Source organism: Culex pipiens, chromosome 3, assembly GCF_016801865.2.
Source record: "Culex pipiens pallens isolate TS chromosome 3, TS_CPP_V2, whole genome shotgun sequence".
NCBI lineage: Eukaryota > Metazoa > Arthropoda > Insecta > Diptera > Culicidae > Culex > Culex pipiens.
Genome location: NC_068939.1, coordinates 19,883,720 through 19,907,569, shown reverse-complemented (window position 1 = coordinate 19,907,569; position 23,850 = coordinate 19,883,720). Strand labels below are relative to the sequence as shown.

The 23,850-nt window shown below is 35.4% G+C and overlaps 3 protein-coding genes across 5 annotated transcripts in view; 1 reads left to right on the top strand and 2 right to left on the bottom strand.

The window, feature by feature from the left end:
• Positions 1-23,850, bottom strand: part of LOC120412866 (60S ribosomal protein L28) — a 510,937-nt gene that overhangs the window by 70,557 nt on the left and 416,530 nt on the right. The gene's annotated exons all lie outside the window — the stretch shown is intronic.
• On the top strand, positions 8,802-9,952 carry LOC120422921 (uncharacterized). The gene is made up of 2 exons (XM_039586495.2): positions 8,802-8,979; positions 9,357-9,952. Exons 1-2 carry the CDS (start codon positions 8,962-8,964, stop codon positions 9,687-9,689), a joined length of 351 nt encoding a protein of 116 aa, XP_039442429.1. The 5' UTR covers positions 8,802-8,961; the 3' UTR covers positions 9,690-9,952.
• Positions 15,356-23,850, bottom strand: part of LOC120422917 (protein spinster) — a 59,291-nt gene continuing 50,796 nt past the window's right edge. For 2 of the 3 annotated variants that reach the window (XR_005606187.2, XR_005606186.2), the window contains exons 6-8: positions 23,427-23,745; positions 22,948-23,273; positions 15,356-16,474 (exon numbers count right to left, since the gene is read on the bottom strand). Coding sequence is in view for 1 of the 3 variants with exons in the window: in XM_039586488.2 (XP_039442422.1) it covers positions 16,404-16,474; positions 23,427-23,745 (390 nt within the window). In the remaining 2 variants the exon portion in view is untranslated. The remainder of the gene's footprint in view (positions 16,475-22,947; positions 23,274-23,426; positions 23,746-23,850) is intronic. The other variant, XM_039586488.2, reaches the window with a different exon arrangement.

Below are 23,850 nucleotides of genomic sequence, written 5' to 3'. Positions count from 1 at the left end.
ATGTCAAAGGGTATCACAGCATGAGGGTCAAGATTCGCCGTCTTAATTTTTGTTGCCCAATAATTTTGAAGTTTTCGAGCCATTACGGTTAGTTGTCGGTTGAAATTCAAGTGAAAAGCAACACAAATAAACAGGATGAAGTCCTTGTCGGTGCAGTCAATTTTGGTAATGTTATTTTTTGCGAATTTAGTTTTGTTTAATTTCTTGTTGATTGCATAAAACACAGATTGTATAGCAAATTCTGCTATTAATCCAAAGTGCCCAATTGAAAACATAAAAAAAGTATGGAGTATTTTTTATTTTATTCTGTTAGTGTTTTTTTATTATTTTTTTTTACTAGGTATACGCAATTTTATTTAATTTCTAAATTTTCTTTACTCAAAACTTTATTCGATTTATTTTTTCAACATGCTTCAACTTTTTAAATCAACTTAGTCAATTCCAATAATTTATGTTAAAACATTAATTATTATAACTAGAATAAGAGAGAATAGGTTGTTTTGAGTAACTTTTGTTAAACGAATAACTACTTCTCTTGTTTTAAGTTTTTTTGTTTGTTTTTTCGTGTTATATTTTTCTTGTTTATTTTGCATTTATCTTGTTTCGTTTATGTTTGTTGCTAATAGTATTTGGCATATTCTACCATTTTCTATCATTGTCTCTTGCATTTTTACATTATTCTTATTTTCATGTTATTTTTTAAGGGAATCGGGAAAGTCGGAAAAATTCGGGAATTTTTGTCAAAAAGATTTTGTTTTACTTTTAAATAATTTTGTACAATTTTCAAATTAATTTCACTCAATTCGTCTTTAGTACTTGACTTAAAATTTAAGGTTCCTTCAACATACATACTAGGATGTAACAAAAATGACTTTTTGGCGGGCATTCAGGGGTTTGTTCCGGTGGGCCTACTGAGCCCAAATCCCAAATATGAGCTTGATTGGACGTAACAGGAGCTGGCGCTCCGCCCTTCAATTTTAAATGGGAATTAACCCGTAAACATACTTTTTTTCAAAAATGTCATTTTTTGAGGCACTTTGGCTTTCGAAAAATCGGCCCCGGCAAAATCAAATAGCGTCTCGGGCGTCGCGAGGTGCGACGCATATCTTTTTTGCCGGGGCCGATTTTTCGAAAAAAAATCCAAACTTTGAAGGTTTGTACCGAGCTTCAGGGTGCTCCAAACTTCAATGTTATACATACCAAAAGATGCGCAAGGATCTGGCCTACACGCCAGTGATGTTTTTGGTAAACGCATTGGTGGCCAAAGTGCCTCAAAAAATGACATTTTTGAAAAAAAGTATTTTTACGGGTTAAATCCCATTTAAAATTGAAGGGCGGAGCGCCAGCTCCTGTTACGTCCAATCAAGCTCATATTTGGGATTTGGGCTCAGTAGGCCCACCGGAACAAACCCCTGAATGCCCGCCAAAAAGTCATTTTTGTTACATCCTAATACATACATAAACTTTGAAAAATATTTGCAGCGGCCTTAAATAGGTATCAAATAAAATCCAAACGTTTTTCGTTCTGATTGAAAAAATTTAAAAACTTCAAAAAAAAAATGAAATTGCAAAAAGTTTAATTTAAGAAATATGCGTTTAGGTTATAACAGATATGTTTAAAGAACTTGTCTTTTTATAAATTTCGCATGAAATTAGAGGTAAAACAAGATTTTTGCTTAAAAAAAAACACATTTAAATACTGACAGCTAGATAAACCAACACTGGTTCAAAAATTCAATATCAAAATTTACAAAATTAAAGAAGTAACTTGGCAAAAAAATCGAATTCCTGGATATTTTAAAATAACTCGCAAGAATGAAACTGTATTCATGTTTAAAACATTCTTTAATAGAAAAAATCAGATGTTTTCAACTTTTTTCCAACCCCTTTCAATTTACAACTAAAAACGAGTTAACCCTCTACAACCTAACCCCGCCTTTAGACTGGCTTCAATCTAAGAAATCGCCAAAAATCATTTTCCATCCGATTTATGACCTTTAAAAAGCATTGGAAAGAAGAACTCTTAAAATTGTAGAAAATTTCAGGGTTGGAAGTTTAACTTGTTTTATGTGACTTTGCCAATGTTTTAAAAAAAATCATTTTTTTAGGGGTCAACTTTGGCTGTGTTTTTTACTAACATTTCCTATATTTCCAGTAAAAAGAAGTATGCAGTAATTTTTGTAGTGTACCAGACTATGCATCTACGCATTTTTTGCAATTTAAATGATGATGGTGGAAAATGTGAAAAACATGCCAAAAAATTGAAAAAGTGACTGTAAAAACGTGAAATAATTAGATAGGCAAAATGTAATTATATTAGGTGGTAGAATAGGCCAAATCCTACCAAAAACAAACATAAACTAAACAAGATAAATGCAAATTAAAATACTAAAAATAATACAAGAAAAACATAAAACAAGAGAAGTAAAGTTTTTCGTAGAACAAAAATTGCTCAAAATGACCTCCTCAACACGGGAAAAATAAAAAATTTCGGAAAAAAAAATTGGCCGGTAGAGGGTTAAGCAACTTTGGTTTTGACAGCTTTCATAAAGTGTTTTAGACTATTTCAAATACATAAATAGCTCAAATAAAGGTGAGCAAGCAACTCTCTATTGCTGAAATATCTGAAAATTTTGTTTCAATACCGGCACACTGCAAAAGTGATGAGAATAGGTCACACAGCTTAGCTTAGTGTGACGAAAATAGATATATCTCTCCTATGTATTGTTATGCTTCCAGTAATATTTATCAGACTGATTTTTTATGTTTTATGTCAAAGTATTGAGTGTATCAACTTCGAAATATTTTTTTTAAAGAAATCTATTGTTAAGTTACGCTATTTACTAAAATTGTCAGTATTTTGATTTTTTTTTTTTGAAATTTTGTTCGATGGAAGATACAGTCTAGACTCGATTATCCGAAGTTCGATTATCCGAAGGTTTGTATGGGACTTCCGATAATCGAACCAGGAACAAAGTAATTTTCGGTTTTTTTTCTTTTTATTGTTTTAAACATCAATATCGAGATCTGCGACCTCATTTTGATCAAATTTGAATAGTTGAATGCCTATTAAATAATAAAAATCATTTTTTCAATGTTTCATCATCACCAATTTCGCCATCTTAGATTTAAATCATTTAAATCACTTTATCGTAGTTTATGGGTCATACCTACGCTCAACAATAAAAAATAAGACAACGAAAAAAAAATATTTTTTTTTTCGTGATTCGATTATCCGAAGTGAAATTTTTCAGAGGCCTTCGGAAAATCGAGTCTGGACTGTATTATCTTTCTTGTAAACAGTTTTTGAATTAAAATCATTCTCCAGGAAAAAAAATGCCTATTATTTGAGGTTCAGGAAAAGAAGCGAAAATTATCGGAAATTTGAAAATAGTATTAGAGTCACTAGGGAAACAAGAAAAAAAATTGGAAAATCTCAAATCGGTTTAGGTTTAAGGTTCCTGAACATCGTTTCACCAGTTTTGGCAGCGGGTGGCTCGCCAAAAAAAAAATGTCCAAGATCCGAGTTAAATCTGATTTTTGAACGTATTTTCTACTTTTTCACAGAAACTCCTACTGTTAGCCGTGGTGCTTCTCAGCGCCGTGGTCTCTTCCTCGCCTGTCGCCGAGTTCCGAAATCGACGCGAGGTGATGTTCCGGCCCCTGTTTGTCTACCGCCAGCAGCAAGTCGAGAAGCAAAGTTTGCACGAGGAACGCGTCCAAAAGCAACAAAATCAGCATCAGCAGCAACATCAGGCTCCCCACAATGCTGAATATGCACCCAACTACGGATATCCTAAAAATTCGCAGCAGGGATGAATTAAATTAGTTTTTTTAAGTATTGTAAATATACATTGAAAAATAAATAAAGATTTAAAAGTTTAAAAAAACCTTCGACCGTTTGTAGGTTAGAAAATTTCCACTCAAATTAGTCACAAATTTAGGCAAGGACAAACTGTGAAATTTGCCACGGTCTGCGATTGCCCAATAAGCCAAATATAAGAGTCTCTCGAATGGGACAATATCGATCACTATTCAACTTAAATTTGAGAGAAACACAAGTTTTTTCGAAGGAGAAAAACCAAAACAACAAGATGAAGATCAACGTTTTGTGCACAATTTTGGTACGTTTAACTTAGTTGCAAGAAGGTGGCAAACATTATTCTAAATTTGTATTAATTCAACAGAATCTTATACTCGTGTTGACCATCACGATCGGCCTAGTGGCAGCTCATCCGTTTGGTGGCAAGGACAGTAAAACTGGAAGCCAAATGCTAGATCGGAAAGTACGGGAGATCATATTTAGGCCCCTGTTCGTGTATCGCATGGAAGAGTTGGAAAAGCAACGCTACGAACAAAAGCAGCAACAGCAAACGAATCACCAAAATCAATATGCTCCGTATTACGTTTACAATCCGTATGGTTGATGGATAGTTTAGCGCCATCCAGAGAAAATTCAGCAGGTGTATTTAGTTCTCTTGATTAGCACGTGGTAGATCTATTTTTGTTTTATTTATTTCCGAGTATTTATGCCGTGTTTTTTAAATGTATACAGTATGATTGAAAAATTAAATATTTTATTTTTAAACTGCTTCATCATTTCCGGAAATAGTTCTTCGAAGAGAAGTATCACACTTCCAAGAATTTTTTAAAGCAAACAAAAAACCTTTTCATAGTAGACATATCTGACTCACCGAATTTTCAGAACTTTTCCCCGGTGAGTGTAGTCCGCTATAGGGCCAAGGTTCAGGCTGCACATTGCCTGCAAGTGTCATCCAGCCAATCAGTCATCACGCGATGGAATCTTGCTAATTAATACGGTACGGATATTGACGAAGAGGGCGTGAAATTGTACGGGCAATATTTTGATGACTGTGGTTTTATTACGTCAAAATTCTTAGTTGATTTGAGTTAAATTTTACTATTTTGTAAAAAAGCGCTATTTAATCAAGGAATGATCCAAATTTTTAAGTATATTTTCACCAAATAAATTCAAATTCACTGATTATTTTCAACAAACTTTGAACATTTATTTTTAGATTTGAAAATTCACGATAGTAAATTGCATCATAACAGTATGCAAAAAGCCTTGTCTGTTAAAAAAATATTGATTCTTAGGAGTTTTGCCTACAACAATAAGACGAACCTAGGTTCAAAATCATGGAAGTTTACAAAAAATAGCTGAAAACACTTTAAGAGAGGCTAACACATTTTTTCAATCTTTTTGATTGGTGAGACAAACCTTCCTGTTTTTGATTTATTTTTATGATCGCTAGGACTGTTACAAATGTCGCCCCATGTTTTTCTTTCCTCTTTTTAAAATTTATCTAAATTTATTGTATGAAGTTTTTTTTCTTCTTATTTGGAATATTTTTAAAATTTAATAAAATTTGTTGAAATTTAATTTGATGCAAACATACAATTTAATTAATTGTTTTATGGAAGTAAAATACATAATTGTATTGCATTTTTCAATATTTCATCACCGCCATTTTGGCCGCCATCTTGGATTTAAAAAATCTAAATCACTTAAGAGTAGTTTAGGGTTCACACTTAAGCTTAACAATCCAAAATAAGACAACAGAAAAAAAAAATCATGATACGATTATCCGAAGTGAAATTTTGCCAAGCCTTTCGGATAATGGAGTCTGAACTGTATTGGAATCACCTTAAAAAGAATGAAGCAAAAAGCGCCACAAAATGCATTATATGAACTTTTATATTACAATCGTTTCCACATTTCTTTGAATGGAACGTCTTGAAAACGATATATTTTTTTCGGGTTATTTTTTAAGTTTTAAAAGAGACTGGGAAAAAACAACTTGAAAAATTATTTGAAACGACGAAAATAAAATTTAAAAAATTTACTTCAATCACCAGTTAATGTCTAATAAGATCAAGTCTATTGGAGCAATTCCAGCTCAAATCAGGAATTTTTCTGATGCTTTTGTACCCGACCCCCTCCGATTTCAATAAAACTTTGTAGACATGTTATCCTAGGCCTTAATAAGCCATTTTTGTGTATATGGAGCCAATTGTACTCAAAAATGACATTTGAGAAGGGCGTAAGCTATTTAAATATTTTTGTATTGTGTAATTTAAAAATTACTGTAACCGTTGCATCGTATCAAAAAGTGGTCAAAGACAAACTTGTAGGAAATTGGACGAGCTTTCTGAAAAAATACACTGCAAGAAAAATACACGCCACTTCCATGAGATTTTAAATTTTTAAGTTTAAGTTTAAATGTTAAATTTGAAGGTGATGTCACGATTTTTAAAAATAAAGATGTTGAAAAAATAGGTTATTTGATGTTTTTTTTTTTGCAATTTCTATATGACAGACTTGATTTTTCAGTCTTGTAAATATTTTTACCGGAAAGCTCGTCCAATTTCCCATAAGTTTGCCTTTGACAGGATTTGAATTGGATGTATGGGCTTACAGATATGACCTTAATTACATTGCTCATAACTGAGAATAGTATTTTTTTTCAGTTTTGGTAGAAACCTGGATAGTAAATAGGCCCCCTAAACCAAAGCTAAAAACTCGATTCGCCATCTACATTCGAGTAGGATAACTTTGGTGCAAGGTTACGTTTACGTTTTTGCGCGATAAGTGCAAAGGGGAGTGAAAACTATTTTAAGGTTTTTTAAAAGAAAGTGGATCTTTTTGAATAAAATAAAGTTAACAAGAGGTAAGAAATAAAAAGTTCTATCGATTGACTTGGAGATTTTTTTGCTAAGTTGCCTTTATCACTGAAAATTCTGAGATCCGGATTGAAAACGCGAGAATGAGGTTAGATTGCTAATTTTTAAAATCATTCCAATTAACATTTTTCAAGTAGAGCTTTGCTTTTATGGTAGAAGTGACTTTAAAAATTATGTGTCCTCTTGAATAATCTACATTCTCATTTGATTAGTTAGGTTTTAGTTGATTAAAACACTTCCTTTTTTTGAATCAGATAATTATCAAGTTAAATCGGCCATCATAAAAATATTTTCGTTTATATCAATTAAGCTACTTATTTCTTACCTGAAAATTGTATAATTTGCTACTAATGTCGATTTTATGATGAAGTAAAACAATTTCAAATTTCAAACCAATTTACTCGCTGTAGGTTATAATGAAAACATCACCCCAAGTTTCAGCTCCCTCTAGTGGGGGGTAATTTTGACGTTTGATTGCCTATAAGCTTACGTAAAATTAAAAAGCTGTCAAAGGCAAACTTATAGGAAATTGGACGAGCTTTTCGGTAAAAATATTTTCAAGATTGAAAAATTAAGTCTGTCATTTAGAAAATGCAAAAAAAACATAAAATACCTATTTTTTCAACATTTTTTTAAACCGATGTATCTTCACAAGGATTGGACATAGGACAATGGTTAATATGGAGACTTTTATTTAAAATTGTCTGGGAAATCGATTCCCACTATCGGTTTTTGAAAATTTTGACGTTTAGACCACTTTAAAAAAAAAAAAACAGTTTTAGTAAATGATTATTGTATTTTTTTAGGAGAGACATACCATCCGGAACCGTGGTGTAGGGTTAAGCGTGATTGCCTCTCACCCAGTCGGCTTGGGTTCAATCCCAGACGGTCCCGGTGGCATTTTTCGAGACGAGATTTGTCTGATCACGCCTTCCGTCGGAAGGGAAGTAAATGTTGGTCCCGGACTAACCTACAAAGGTTAGGTCGTTAGCTCAGTCCAGGTGTAGGAGTCGTCTCCCTGGGTCCTGTCTCGGTGGAGTCGCTGGTAGGCAGTTGGACTAACAATCCAAAGGTCGTCAGTTCGAATCCCGGGGTAGATGGAAGCTAAGGTGTAAAAGAGGTTTGCAATTGCCTCAACAATCAAGCCTTCGGACACCTAGTTTCGAGTAGGAATCTCGCAATCGAGAACGCCAAGGCAATGCTGTAGAGCGAATAATTTTATTTGATTTTGATACCATCCTGCATTTTTCATGAGTCTTTTTGTAACATTTTGAGCTATTTCCTCAAAAATTTTGAACGAAAAAAGATGTTAAAATCATCTTCAAATTTAACATTTAAACATCAAAATTGAAAAATCTCATGGAAGTGGCGTGTATTTTTCTTGCAGTGTATTTTTTTCAGAAAGCCTGTCCAATTTCCTACAAGTTTGTCATTGATCACTTTTTGATACGATGCAACGGCTTTGAGTTACAGTTTTTTTTTTAAATTACAAAATACAAAAATATTTAAATTACTTACGCCCTTCTCAAATGTCATTTTCGAGTACAATTGGCTCCATATACAGAAAAATTGCTTATAAAGGCCTAGGATAACATGTATAAAAAGTTTCATTGAAATCGGAGGGGGTCGAGTACAAAAGTATCAGAAAAATTCCTGATTTGAACTGGAATTGCTCATTGTAATTTCTGGTACTTCCGATTTACCAAATTTCAATTGCTTCCTGAACTTCCCTTATAAGAAGAATACAGTCCAGACACGATTATCCGAAGTCCTCGGAAAAAAATCACTTCGGATCATCGAATCACGATTCTTTTTTGTCTGCTTGGTTTGCGTAGTTGAACTCGAATAATATTTAAATTCTTTAAAAAAATGATAAAGTTTGATCTAATTTGCATACATCCATAACACAAAATATTAGATCACTACAACTTGGACTAAGTTCCAGCATCTGGTGATCAACCGTGATAAATCATCTCTGAATCATCAATCCCTGCGAAAGGGTGGGGTTGCGGAGGAGGCGCGAAAGAAGGAAAATGTGCGAATTTTTATCCTCAGTCGATAATGTATAAAAATCAAGCTGCCTGTTGATCGCCAAATCAGTGCAGAACAGAACATCAAGCTTTGAACAACTGTGATGATATTTATTTATTTTCGGGATTGATAGTGATTGAAAAAGTGAAACAAAACGATCGAACAGAAGTTACGAACTGTGGGGATTGTTTTCGAGAAAGTGAAGTTAATTAAAAACAACTGAAAATGAATTGTGCATTGAAGGTAAATTAAATTGTGATGGTTAAAAACATTGGAGACATTGGATCATATAAAAATTCAATTTCAAGCTACTGAAAATTGAGTCAAAAAATTGTATCATCAAGTACAAGTAGTGAATAAATTGAATGAAATTTCTCTCTAGTGAAAAGTTCAGGTTTAATTGAATAGCATAAATTGAGATATCATGTCTATAAGTCAAAAAGTTTCTTCCTGGACTCGATATGTAATTTTTTAAATTAATTGAACAAATTATGCAGTAAATTAATCTAAACTTAATTTGTGCAAAAGAATGTTTTTTGAAAAACATTATTAGTTTAAATAACAAAAGTTATTTCATCCTTATCACGAAATCATCACCAAAAATGTCTCGAATTTTCCAGATATTCTCCTTCCTGGCCCTCGTCACGCTGGCAGCCAGCTTTCCAGCGTCCATCTCCAGCCAGCAGAACAACGGCGAACACGATCTAACGAGTTTAACACGAGTGCAACAATCGTCGGCACCGGGCACACTTCCTGTTGCCGAAAAGGAAGCTCCAGTACGCTCTAAACGTGCCATCATCTTCCGACCGCTGTTCGTGTACCGCCAGCAGGAAATCAAGAAGCAACGACTAAAGGAAGAGCGCCAACAGAAAGCCCAAGCGACGGCTCAGCCAGTTCCGGCGGGTTCCAACTACGCACCCAATTACTACTACAAGAAGAACTGCAACTGCTAGTCGCAAACAAACGCTTTAGTTCAAGTGGAAGTAATAGGAAGGAAAACAGGGAAAAACGTCCGGGATCAGCGCTCAAGAAATCGACTTGAGGTGTCCGCGTCCATTAACATGATCATTAACACGAGGCTGCTAAAAAAATCGAGGGAAGAACAGCGCCATAACAGTAGTATTTTTTAACACTTGTTTTTGGCTGGAATCAAATTAGAGCTCGAAGCACACAAAAATCGACAAGCGATGTGATAAAAAAATGTTTGACATTGACATTGCCAACTAGCGAACGTAAGATAATTTATTTAGTGTAAGAAAACTAATAAAAAGAGTACTCGTTTTGTATGTCCTGTGAGCATTGATTTCAAAGAAATAATCCGAAACCAAATACCAAAAATAAAGGAATAACAACACTGCACTTTGCGTAATTCTCTACGCAAATCGGATTTTCTTTTTATTTTTTTTCATACATTTCTTATGACAAAATGTTTCGTACATAGACTACACAGCAAAAAATCCGTCGGTAAAATCGCAATCTACAACCCAACCCCCACTTAAGACGGGCTTCGATTTAAAAAATCGCCAAAAATCCATTGTTCAACCAATTTTCGATCTTTAAAAAGCATTCGAAAGAAGAACTCTTAAAATTTTAGCAAATTTATGGGTTGGGAGTTTTACTTGTTTTATGTGACTTTGCCAATGTTTTTAAAAATGTAATTTTTTTAGGCATCAACTTAGGCTGTTCCAAGGCGAGATCGAAGTAGGCTGCGTGGCGGGTCGGACGGAAATTTTTCTGCGCTTGTCATTTTTCTGGAGTTTTTTTGTGTTTGAGTTAAAACTGAAATTTATTTTTCGACAAAGTAATTCCGACGGTTTGTGAATGAACCGGAAATCAATGTGCACCAGGTGAAATTGGAGAAAATTGCTTCATCTGCGCCATGATAGGAAGTGCCCAAACCTCCAGCCACTGTATCGTACGTGTCCGAGACAAGATCATCAATCGCGTGAATGACTATATTCGCGATACGGCCAGATTAAAGCCGAGTTCACCGGGTCAAGATTAAACTTCCGGATTTCTAAGAAGACCCACCGGAAGCCGTTCAACATGTCAACGCTGCTTGGAGCTACCGAAAAAAAAACAACACGGTAACGGCGGGAACAGTGCCAGGAACAGAAGATCGAGAAGCAGAGCAACACAAGAATGAAGCTTTCATGGATTTTCAAAGCTGAACTTGAAAAAACTTGGACTTCAAGATATAAATGCCCATCTAGATGTGAAGAATTCGTAATTTGGTGAGAGCTTTCCTTTTTTAATACAAAAGAACACTTTCATTTACTCACACATATTGACAATTCATTGAAGACAACCACGCCAATCTTATTATATACGCGGTAGGGTGTTTCCTCGGTCGTTCGCTGTGAGTTGTGGATTGCCTGCTTCTCTAATGAAGGTTCGACTGGGGGGGCATGCTTATTAATTTCTCGTCGCTCCATACCCTCAGTGACGTGATGGGAGCAAGGGCGTCTATGCAAAGTGTCCCTACACCCGCTACAAATTTCCGGCGCTTGGGGAGGGAAGCGGGAAACTATTTTGATCTACGCGCCGGTATTTGTAGCATTAAAATTCGTGCAAAAAAACTTATGCACGTGGGTGTACAGATTATGGAGTAAAAGATGATCGAATTGTTCACCTAGCGCTCACATGTGTTTTGGGACCAAGTTGCCTGCGGGTATGGGGATCATACATACATACATACATACATACATACATACATACATACATACATACATACATCAACTTAGGCTGTTCCAAGGCTCATCTTGACCGTATCAACATGAGTGATACGAACTAGAGAGCCTGGATCTTATTAGTGAACGGACATCTCAAACCAAAAGTACCAATCGAAGCACGAGAACTGTCAAACGGAGGTACCAATCGAGCAAAATCCTTTGTCTTATGCTCGATTGGTACCTCCGTTTGACAGTTCTCGTGCTTCGATTGGTATTTTTTGTTTGAGATGTCCGTTCTCTAATAAGATCCAGGCTCTCTAATACGAACCTTTGTGACTGTGGGCAGGGTTATCAGGACATCGACCATCTCGTATGGGCGTGTCCAGATCACCAGGCTCACAGAATTAAGTTGAAAGATACCCTCAGGGCCCGAGGAAGACCACCAGAAATCCCGATGCGAGACGCGTTATCTCAGCTTAACCTTGATGTTCTCTATCCGATCTATCAGTTCCTCTCAGATTCCAAAATATCTATTTAGTTTTGTTCCAGTTAGTTTTCCTTCAGTTAGTTTTCCTTCTGTTAGTATAACTCGCCTTCGCACAAAGCCGTCGTTTCTGGATTGCACCGGAAGCAAAGCAAGACCGCCCCAGCAGCTGGACACCGAGTTGCGGCTGAGGACAAAACGCAAAGGCCAGAAGAGCCAACCAAGACCCCTACACAATCCCCCTTCCCTTCCCACGCCTTGTCTTTAACATCAATCCCTTCCCTACTAACCCCGAGTAGGCCGCGGGTAATCGGCTCCCCTCCCACTAACATTTACACACAAGATCCTCTGTAATTATTAAGTCAAATGTAATTACAAAAGCCGACTCGGTCCTAACCAGGTCCCAGTACCGAAAAGGACCTAATAAAAATAATTTTATGAGAAAAAAAAAAACTTAGGCTGTGTTTTTTACTAACATTTCCTATATGGGTCATTCCACCTGAATTGTGCAAGAAAAAAATGCAAATTTGAAAATTACCATCTCCGATTCTGCTCAAATTTGGCAGAGACTATCAAAACATGCAATAATCCCGAATTTCATCCAAATCGGACCACCCCCTCCATTTTTGAACCTCCCAAAAAACCGCGATTTTTTCAGCAAAACCCTTATCTTCAAACGACGATAACTCAGGAACCACACATCTCGGTCGGTCTTCGACTCAATTTTGAAGGAAATTGGACGAAGAATCCATTTCCGTGATCAAAATTTAGATTAAAATATTTTTTCTGCCTGTATTGCGCAATTGAAAACTTTAAATGGCCGTATCTCAAAAAAGCCCTATTTATTTTTTAAATTTGACCTCACCATCGTATTCTCCGGCCAATTTTACATAAGACTCACTTATCGACAGAAAGGAATATGTTTCGTTCCAGAGATATCGATTTTTTAAGTTGTAAGTATTTGAGATTACATACATCAGCTACACTAGCCGCATTTGCTAGAAGCACTCGGGCGCGCTGATCAATAACTGTTACCTGGTCATTTATTGAAATAAGATTTCATCCCAAATAATCATTAGCAAATTAGCCCTCAGGACAGAGCAAGAACGACACCCAATACAGGGCATAATGGAATTCCCGCAGAGCAAGCAGGAAATTGCAATAGATCTTGTAGATGAATAAAACTCTCATGAAACATGATTAAGGAGGAGGATTTCTGGAAAGTATCCAGATCTTTTAGGGTGCACAGCAACGAAAGAAGTTGTTGCCTTCTTTTTCCAAAATTATCAAACTTACGGACCCAATCCTGCTACAACGGGATTGTAAAATTAGTCAAACTTTGTTGTAAATTACTTTGTGGACAGTACTTTAGGGGATGAATAAAAAATACCATTCGTTTCACCATTCGTTACGCCGTCTTCGCTTAAAAATCTGGATAAAACTGAAAAATGTATGAAAATCACAAAGATTAATCTGATTTACTACCTGATGAAAATCAAATTCAGTTGGATGATTTCGACACCGTCCGAACAATAACATTTTTGTTCGTCAATCATTCCGAAATCTGGAAGACGATACAGCTGCTGTCCACATGTATCAGAAGTATACGGTTTTTTTTTTTTAAATTAAATGTATCAGAATTGAAAAAATCATCAATTATTCAGATGAAACTGGCTCACAATATAAAAAAATCGGTTTAACATGATCAATCTTTCAAACCGTAAGACAGATTTTGGGGGTTTCGCTACCGCACATGGCAAAAGCTTTAAAATTCCGTCAGCCACGGCCGCTTTAGCGATTCCCCACGAAAACAGCATGATTCGAAAAAAAAGTTCTCCGATAGGTCTCAAAATTTTTCTGGGGGTTATTTGGCCGAAATAATTAGACCCGTATTTTTTTTTGTTTGGCCATTAGAGTGACCTACCCCGTGTTAGGGTGATCCGAAAAATGGCAAATTTCGTCGATTTTTGGAAAAAAAACACATTTTTCAAAAAATCATAGCTCCGCACCATTTCAACCGATTTTAGCTGTCTTGAGCGCAAACGAAAGGGTATAAGTTAGGCTTTTAAGGAAAAATAGTTAAAACTATCAAATATCTAGCCTAACATTTGAAAAGGTCAAATGAAAACTTAAAATGCTCTTTTGAAGGTCTCGGGACCAAAGAGCCTATGTCTGAAAATATTTTTATCAGATTCCTCGGAAAATTTTACATAACATATCAAAAAATGGTGAAGTTATGTTTTCAATATTCCGAGATACGATTTTTTGAAAATAAAAACTGGGTTTTTCGACGCGCCGCGCGCAAAAACGGAAAAAAGGTGAAAACGGCAAAAAATCGACTTTTTTCACTAAAACTGCGATAACTTTAAAATTTCAGCGATGACCTATACCTACATGTTAGGGTACCATAATTTTCGTAATTGAAATACGCAATACGATTTTGTAATTTTCCCGTTTTTACGCGGCGAAAAGTGTGGTTTTTTCAAAAATCGACGAAAATTGCAATTTTTCGGACCACCCTAACACGGTGTAGGTCACCCTAATGGCCAAACAAAAGTAATACAGGTCTAATTATTTCGGCCAAGGAACCCCCAGAAAAATTTTGAGACCGATCGGAGAACTTTTTTTTCGAATCATGTTTTCGTCGGGAATTGCTGATTTAGATATTAGGGAACAGCATCTAATTCCAGCGTGCCTTTAATGTTGCCGTATCAGCACTTTGAGATTCAATTTACAGCTCATGAAAAGTTTTTTCAACTGAAATCGAGTGATATATAGCTCAATAAGAAGTGAGCAAGCAAGTTTCTATCAAAAGTTTTGAGTTGTTGTTTAAATAGTGCAAATCATACTAGAATTTCAGCAATTTGCTTTATTTAATTCTAGAAAATCCTAAATATATTCAACGTAACATGGAATATCACCAGCAAGCTTTTGGACACATCAGATAAGCATAACTAGTTCAATATAATTTGTACAGCAAAAAGCAGTTTTTAAATAAACATACGGATTTTGGGAAATTGCTTTTTTTTTGTAAAAAAAAGTTAATTTCAAAATCGGCAGTTTTTTTACGTGTACTTTCTGAATAGTTATTGACGTGAACTACAATTTTGCCGAAGACACCAAATCGATCAGAAAATTCCTTCAAATGTTATCGAATTTCGAATATTTACGTACCATTTTTTTTACGGACAGCTGCCAAAATTGCATTAAGACTTGTATGGGTGAATCAATGACATAAAAAGGTTTTTTTGGTCTTAGGGAAGTCCCTCACAAAGTTTGAGCCAAATAAAAAAATACAAATAAAATCCATTTCCGGTTTTTGTAGAGAAATGTTCACATTAGTTCTTCATTCAAGGAGGCACAAAAATGACTCATTTTTTAATCACGGCAGAATTGATTTCAAAACAGTTTTCAGTATTTCAGGGAATAATTTCGAAGCATTAAAAATATTCAAACGCAGCCATCACTTTGTGTAAAATTATTTATTATCCATTTTTAACTTACTTGTAATGTGATTTTCTTTCAATTTAGCGCGCATTATTAGTGCAGACCAAATCACCTTAACCTAGTAGTAAGTGATAAATAAATATTCTAGCGCTATTGTTTTTAAACTATGTGACTTTGCAATAATCTTTTCTTCAACAAAAAAAATATATCTGGAACTTTTGTCTGACCAAAGTGAACATTACAGCTGTAAGTTTTTTGTTGTTTTTAATTTTTTGAGAATTAATTTCGCTCCGCTTTACCTACTTACAAAGTGTGATTTTGTCTGTTTATCGAAAGGCAGTCTCTCTAGATTTAGAAGTTAATCGTTCTTTTCGGGCGCACAATTCAACCCGGACTCATTCACACAGTTATGCCGCTCAACAACTTTCATTCGCATCGTTCTCGAACAAGTCCCTACCGATTTTGTTGTGTTAATAAATTTCACATTTCCCAAATTACACCAAAAATCCCCGTTCAACAACAAGTAGAGGAAAAACCCAAGACCTTTAGCGTTCTTCCGAAGGAAAAAAGGACACCAAAAACAATGTGGAGGGAACTTAAGTTGGGGGGAGGAAAGCGGGGACTCACTAAATGTAAATACAGTAAAACTAGTCTTCAGTCGTTGATAATCTGTGATTTTTCTTTTTTGTTTTGCTCTTCTTTCTCAATCTATGCACGCTAACTTTCGCTCCCTAAAGTAACAATCGATATTATTGGCTAACTTTGTTTGCTTTAAACAAAAGCAGATGAGTGTGTGTGTGTGTTTGATAAATTTCGCCTTAACCTTCTCTCTCTCTCTCTACAGTGGATGTATGTACAATTTGATGAGGAGCTGCTGCTGCTTTAACTGCTTCTACTTTAGGACATTAGTGAACAAACAAACCCCCTAATTTTTTCATCTTCTTAATATTGCATTGAGCATTTGGGGTTGCTGCTGCTGGATGATTGTGGTAGAAGCTGCTGCGGCGGTGGCTGCTGCTGCTGCTAGGGTTGTTATCACCGGTGGCCAGTTGGGGCCGCTTCTACTATTCCGACACGGACGAACTGGAAGTGGAGTTGTTCAGCTGGTGGGCCGATGAGCTGGTGGTTTGGTTTTCTGTGGATTTTCGGAGGAAATTTGGAGAAGAAAATGCAAAAATAACAAACGATCAGTTTCAATTAGATTCAATGGGTGGCAAAATGATGCATAGAGATAGGCGTAAAGCGAACAAAAAAGCGAATTTGAACAATAAACAAGAACATGCAAATTATGAACAAACATAATAAAATTAACACTAAATATTTGCGTATCAAACTGTTTTTTTTTGTTGTTGCCCAACAATGTTTGAAGAAAAAACTGTTTAAAAAATATAGGTTTACTTTTTTATCAAAATATGTTAAAAGCATGATGCGGTTCCTGAATGTATAGAACAGGTAAGGTCAAAGAACGTCGGCAGAAACTACGCCAAATCAATAGGGGAAAGTGGGGCAAGTGTAACAAGCTAAGGAAATGCTCGTTATAACCCAGTAAAAAGTTAAAAAAATCTGTCGGATTTTATTATAATCATCTTATTATAGGTCTTGACTAAGACTTTGTTAGAACAAGTTTTTAAAAAATCCTGTTTTTTAATGTAAAAAATTGATTTAAAAATTTTTGATTTTCCGTACGTTCTACTTAACTAGTGGGGAAAGACGAACAACCCGTTGGGGCAAGAGGAACAATGCATGAAAAAACATATTAATTTGACAACAATTGAACTGTTATCACTTAGATACATCAGATTAGAATGTATTTGAAAAGTTTCTCCCATTTTTAGATTAAAAATAATATTTTTCTAAAAATTTTATCGTTTTTACGAAAAAAAATATTACTTAGATGATAAATAGTAAATTTTCATAATATCACTATATTTTGTATAGGGGTCATTCCATCTTAACTGTGCACGAAAAAGTGCAAATTTGAAAATTACCCTCTCCGATCCTGCTCAAATTTGGCAGAGCTGTTGATACTATCAAAACATGCAAGAATCCCGAATTTCATCCAAATCGGACCACCCCCTCCATTTTTGTACCTCCCCAAAAAATCGACTTTTTGGCGATTTTTGACCAAACCTCCTAGTTTCAAACGGCGATAGCTCAGGAACCACAAATCATAGAGGGTCGGTCTTAGACTGAATTTTGGAGGAAATTGGACGTAGAATCCATTTCCGTTATCAAAATGTTGATTAATTTATTTTTTCTACCTGTATTGCGCAATTGAAAACTTTAAACGGCCGTATCTCAAAACACCCCAACTTATTTTTTTGATTTGACCTCACCATCGTATTCCCCGGACAATTTTACATAAGAATCACTTAACGACAGAAATGAATATGTTTCGTTCCAGAGATATAGAATTTTAAAGATTTGTGTTTTCGAGATTACCTACATCAGCTTCATTCGCCGCTTTGGGCTGATCAATAACTGCTACCTGGTGTTCTGGGAGATGATTAATTTAATTAATAGTTTTATAATTTTACGCAAATATTTATACAAATGGATAATAGGGAAAATTCTCATATGTTTGGCAGGTTAAGTCCTCGCTGCTAGTTTCGTCCAATTTGCTCATTTTCACTATTTAAACAACAAATTTTGCAAAACTTTTGATAGAAACTTGCTTATTCACTTCTTATTGAGCTATTTATCACTCGATTTCAGTTGAAAACGCTTTTAATCAGCTGTAATTGAATGCCAAAGCGCTGATATGGCAACATTAGAGGAACGCTGGAATTAGATGCTGTTCCCCTACCTTGATCAATCTATTTTTGTGATAGGAATATTCATTGAGTTATTTTGAATGCACCGTTTTTTACGCGTTGCTAACCGTTTTAGAGTACCTCCGAGGCCATGACTAGGGCCTTTATCATAGGCGGTAGCAAAATAGTGCCATTCAGCAAAAAACCCAAAACCTGCTTTATTATTATTATTATTATTATTATTATAGTTTATTATTGACACTTTACCATAATTTGGCAAATCTGATTTATGGTTTAAAAGATTGATCATATTAAATCAATTTTTATATTGTGAGCCAGCTCCATTTGATTAAAAGATGATTTTGGTCAAGGTACATTTACATTTACAGGTACATTAAAAAAATCATTATACGTGACGACAGCAGCCGTATTGTGTTCGAAGAATCCAAGAATGATAGAAGAAAAAAAAACACTGTTGTTCGGACGGTGTCGAAATCATCGCAACTAAATTTGGGGAATTAGCCGTTTTGCAGCAGATCAAACTTTGTGATTTTCTTACATTTTTCAGTTTTATACTTTCCAGAAATCCTTTTCCTACTCCTTGTGATCGTCCTTCACTAGAGTACAACGTATCAACAAATTTTATTCATTTTAATTCATATTTTTACTCAATAATATATCGTGCACTTATTGTTCAGTGTTACTAATAAGATTAATTGCATTTTCCTGCTCGCTCCGTCGGAATCCAATTCTGCCCTTTACTGTGTGTCGTTATTGCTCTGTCCTGTGGGTTAGCACAGAAATTCACCTCATTAATTTTTTTTGGGCAGATTAATATTCGCGATTAAACTCCAGTTTCCTAAAGTGTTATACAGTTAATTTTTGCCCAATTTGATAAAGATTATTTATGATGAAATATTATTTCAATAAATGACCAGGTAGCAGTTATTGATCAGCCCGCCTGTGTGCTTCTAGCAGATGCGGTGAATGAAGCTGATGTAGGTAATCTCGAAAACACAAAACTTTAAAATTCGGTATCTCTGGAACGAAACATATTCCTTTCTGTCGATAAGTGATTCTTATGTAAAATTGGACGGGGAACACGATGGTGAGGTCAAATCAAAAAAATAAGTTGGGGTGTTTTGAGATACGGCCGTTTAAAATTTTCAATTGCGCAATACAGGTAGAAAAAATAAATTAATCAACATTTTAATCACGGAAATGGATTCTACGTCCAATTTCCTTCAAAATTCAATCTAAGACCGACCCTCTAAGATTTGTGGTTCCTGAGTTATCGTTGTTTGAAACTAGGAGGTTTGGTCAAAAATCGCCAAAAAGTCGATTTTTTGGGGAGGTACAAAAATGGAGGGGGTGGTCCGATTTGGATGAAATTCAGGATTCTTGCATGTTTTGATAGTATCAACAGCTCTGCCAAATTTGAGCAGGATCGGAGAGGGTAATTTTCAAATGCTGTTCCGCTTCGGATGGAATGACCCATAGACAATTTTTTTAACAATTGTTTATCAGTTTTTAAGTACTTTCATGTATTTATTTCCCAATAAAATATGTTGTTGCAGCAATTCGTAATTTTTTCCATACTAAAAATCCATATGGTACACTTGCCCCACCTAAACAAGATTTTTTAAAAGCTCTCTACAAAAATAACCAAAAGTTAAATCATACTTTATAATAGGTGCAAATCATTGGTAGGGACACTACTGATCTAGGAAAAATAGCATTTTGATAAAATGAGCCTTAAAACGAACCCTAAGCCTTATTTTGTACTTTCCAAATATTATAAGAAAACAAAGGTTTTGAAAAAACTTCATTAAATCTTATGCCCCGTGGCGTTACGTCGTTTTGGCGGTTATGTGGTAGTAGAATCAGCTAATTGCATTGCTAGCAACAATTCCTCATACTGGAAATAATCAAAATTGTAAAAATTACGGCCGTACGAGCGATTGTTCCTCTTGCCCCATATGGTCGTCTTGCCCCACCTTCCCCTACAGTCCAGACTCGATTATCCCAAGGTCTCGGGAAATTTCACTTCTGATAATCGTATCACGAATTTTTAAGTTCGTTGTCTTAGTTTTGATTGTCAAGCTAAAGTATGGCCCCTAATAAACTACTCAAAAATGATGGCGTCCAAAATGGCGGTGATGAAATATGGAGAAAATGCAATCGGTAATTTAATAGGCAATCAATCATTCAAATTTGACCAAAATGGATCGCAAAACTCGAATTTGAAGTTAAAGTAAGAAAATCAAAAAATATCTTAATCTTAAATACATTTTTGATGTCCATGATTCAATTATCTGAAGACCAATACAAACCTTCGGATAATCGAAACTTTGGAATTGCTTCAAAAGGTCGAAACTCAAAAGGCAGACACTTTTGCTTAGAAGGCAGCACGGCTCAAAAGGCCGAATGTTTCGAAAGGCAGAATGAGTATGGAATTTAGAATTTTGTGAATTTTGGGATTCGGCCTTATGAGAATTCTGCCTTTTGAGTAATTCGGCCTTTTGAATTTCGGCCTTTCGTAGGAGACCCGAAACTTCGGATAATCGGGTCTGGACTGTACCGGCATCAGAATACCTCGCCAGAAAATCCGCTGAATTGTTTTCTGCTACTTTAACCGAAATACTGCTGGATGTGACAGCTGCAGAAATTGCAGTAAATGTTTTCATTTCAACATAAATAAGCGATTTTCGACGTGCGTGGTTACGTGCTTTTGACTGCTGTCAGTCGTTTCAATGAGCGAATTCAGATTCGCTAATTCGAATGCTTTTCCATTCGAATCAACGAACTCACTCTGTATTGAAAATCTAGGAAATCTCAGTATCTTGAAATGCCTAAAATTAAAAGGACGCATTTAGTTTTAGTTCAGAATAAAGTAATAGTCAAAAATGCATATATTTAAAAATTAAAAAAAAAATCTACATTTTTGAACTATAATAACACACATTACAAAGTTCTAAAAATTAAACTTTTTTTATATTTTTTTTTTAATACAGTCCAGACACGATTATCCGAAGCCTCGATTATCCTAAGTTTCGATTATCCGAAGGTGTGTAATTTCTTACTTTTAACATCAAATTTGAGTTCTGCGAACACATTTTAGTCAAATTTAGTGCCCTTTACCATATCAAATACATTTTTTTCAATACAGTACTGACTCGACCATCTGAAGGCTTTGGAAAAATTTCCCTTCGAATAATCAAATTTTCGGATAATCGAATCACGAAAAAAAAAAAATTTTATCGTTGTCTTATTTTTTACCGGGTGCTTAAATATGACCCCTAACCTACTCTGAAGTGATTTAGTATTTTAAAATCCAAGATGGCGGCCAAAATGGCGGAGATGGAATATTGAAAAAAAATGCATTTTGTAAATTAAAAGGCAATCAACCACTCGAATTTGACTAAAATGAGGCAGCAGAACTTTAGTTTGATGTATAAAAAAGAGAATTAAAAAACTTTTTTTTTGTTCCTCATTCGATTATCCAAAGTCCCATACAAACCTTCGGATAATCGAAACTTCGGATAATCGAGGCTTCGGATAATCGAGTCTAGCCTATATTTCATCACCGCCATTTTGGCCGCCATCTTGGATAACAAAATTCTAAATCACTTCAGAGCATGTTTGGTTTGGGGTCATATTCAGGCTCAACAATCAAAACCAGAAAACGATTTTTATTTTCATGATTCAATTATCCAAAGATTCAATATACAAAAGTGATTTTTTTCCGAGCACTTCGGATAATCAAGTCTAGACTGTATTCAAAAATTAAAAAAAAGATTTCTCGAGTTTTTTTTAAAAGGACCTATATTAAACAAAATTTCCAATTTTTGCTTTTTGGGTGTTTTTGAATACCCCTGACTCAAGGCGGTTTCATAAACATCCAAAAAGCAAAAAATTAGAAATTTTGTTTATAGAACCTTTTCAAAAAAAAAAAAAAAAAACTAGAGGTTTATAAATTCCAAAATTTTGAAAATTGAATACGCAAATATTCAAATGTTCTGAAATTTAAAACTTTAAACACTCAGAAATTTAAAAATTTATTTCTAAAGTTCTGAAAATCATATATTTATAAATTAGGATATTTTAAATTTCAAGAATTTTTAAATTCAAAAAATTTAACATTTAAATATTTAAAAAGATCTTAAAATTTAAAAATTACGGAATTGACAATTTCGAAAATTAAAATAATCAACAACAAAAATTGTAGATTTTAGCCTTTAAGTATCTAATGAATTATAATTTTAGAATATTATAATCTTAGATTTTTAGAATTTAAGAGTTTAAGGATTTTCAACCCGATTCAGCTTGAAATAAAAATTTGGAGTTCCTTTCAACTATGGTTTTTTTCAATTCGTTATGAGGAAATGAAAAAGAACCACCATACATTTTTGCGTTTTTTTCCATACATACTTCAACTCAAAATTGACACAGAAACTTATTTTTGCCTAAAGAATCCAACCAAAACAATACTAGACTATTCTTCAAAATTTTCAGGAATATGGCGAAAATTCCCCGATATTACGACGAAAGTTCCCGGGAATCGAATGCGGCCTCAAACCACGCAATTCAGAAGAAAAATAAGGTGAAATAAAGTTTTGCATACATTTAAAATATGAATTATAATGCAGAAAGTTGCGAAAACCATTAAAGGTAATGGGACAGCTAATGACCGCGTAGGTGCCAGCTGCCAGAAATAAAGAATTGACAAAAACAACAACAATTAAGGAAACATAAAAAAGTCCAATAAACGAACACAAATCGAACATAATACATAGTCACAATCTCACACACACACACACAATTGAAAACGGACATCATCGAGGCACACACTAACCTACGTTGCGCAACTAATTCCGCAACCTGTTGACGTTTGTTTGCTCTGAAGTTCGAATGTGTACTATTATAAATATACACAGTGCATTGAAATACTACAGAACACACTCTTTGGGTTAACATCGACGCGGCATTAGGACCCAAAGGACACCACCAATTAAATGATCTCGATCTGCTGTTGCTGTTACGAGCAGGAAGAGTTCGAGCGCCGGTCCTGATGATGGCGGCGATGATGGTGAAGGCGATGAGTTCCTGACAATTCCCGAGCCGTGCTTGGTTCGAGCGTTTCCGACCCCGACGAACTCTCGCTAAGTTCTAGATCGCAACCTATATGTTATGCGGTTGGTTAATTTAACACACGAGCAAAAAATGAATCAAAGTTAAAACATGAGGCACCCAATTAGTAACTCTTCACTTCTAAAGCGCGTCCAAAGCGGCCAGAGCAAGCTTCTCTAAATCTAACACCCCCGTTAAACTCACCTGCCACAACCCGCTCGACGTTCCGTCGGTCCCGCAGGATGTACATTGCCGTCAGCAGGAAGAACACACCGCCAATGACCTCGACGAAGCTGGTCGAGAACAGGGCGTATTGCAGGGCCCGGAACTGAACGGCATGGCTGTCACCGTCGGCGGCTCCCGCCAGGGGGCTTTGGCTGACGAGGGGGGCCAGAGTGGTCGTTGTCGTGGAGGTGATGGTTGCGTTTTCCGCTAGCTGTGAGTAGCTGGACAGTTCTGCGGGAAAGACGGCCGCGACACCGATCGCCGACAGCCGCAGTAACCGCTTGATGGCCTCGGAAATCTGTGGGAGGGAAGAATGCGGAATTAGTAACGTACTTGGTACTTGGACTTTGAAGTTCGTTTTATAATTTGGATCTTGTAATTATTTCAAATATTTCAATTTCAA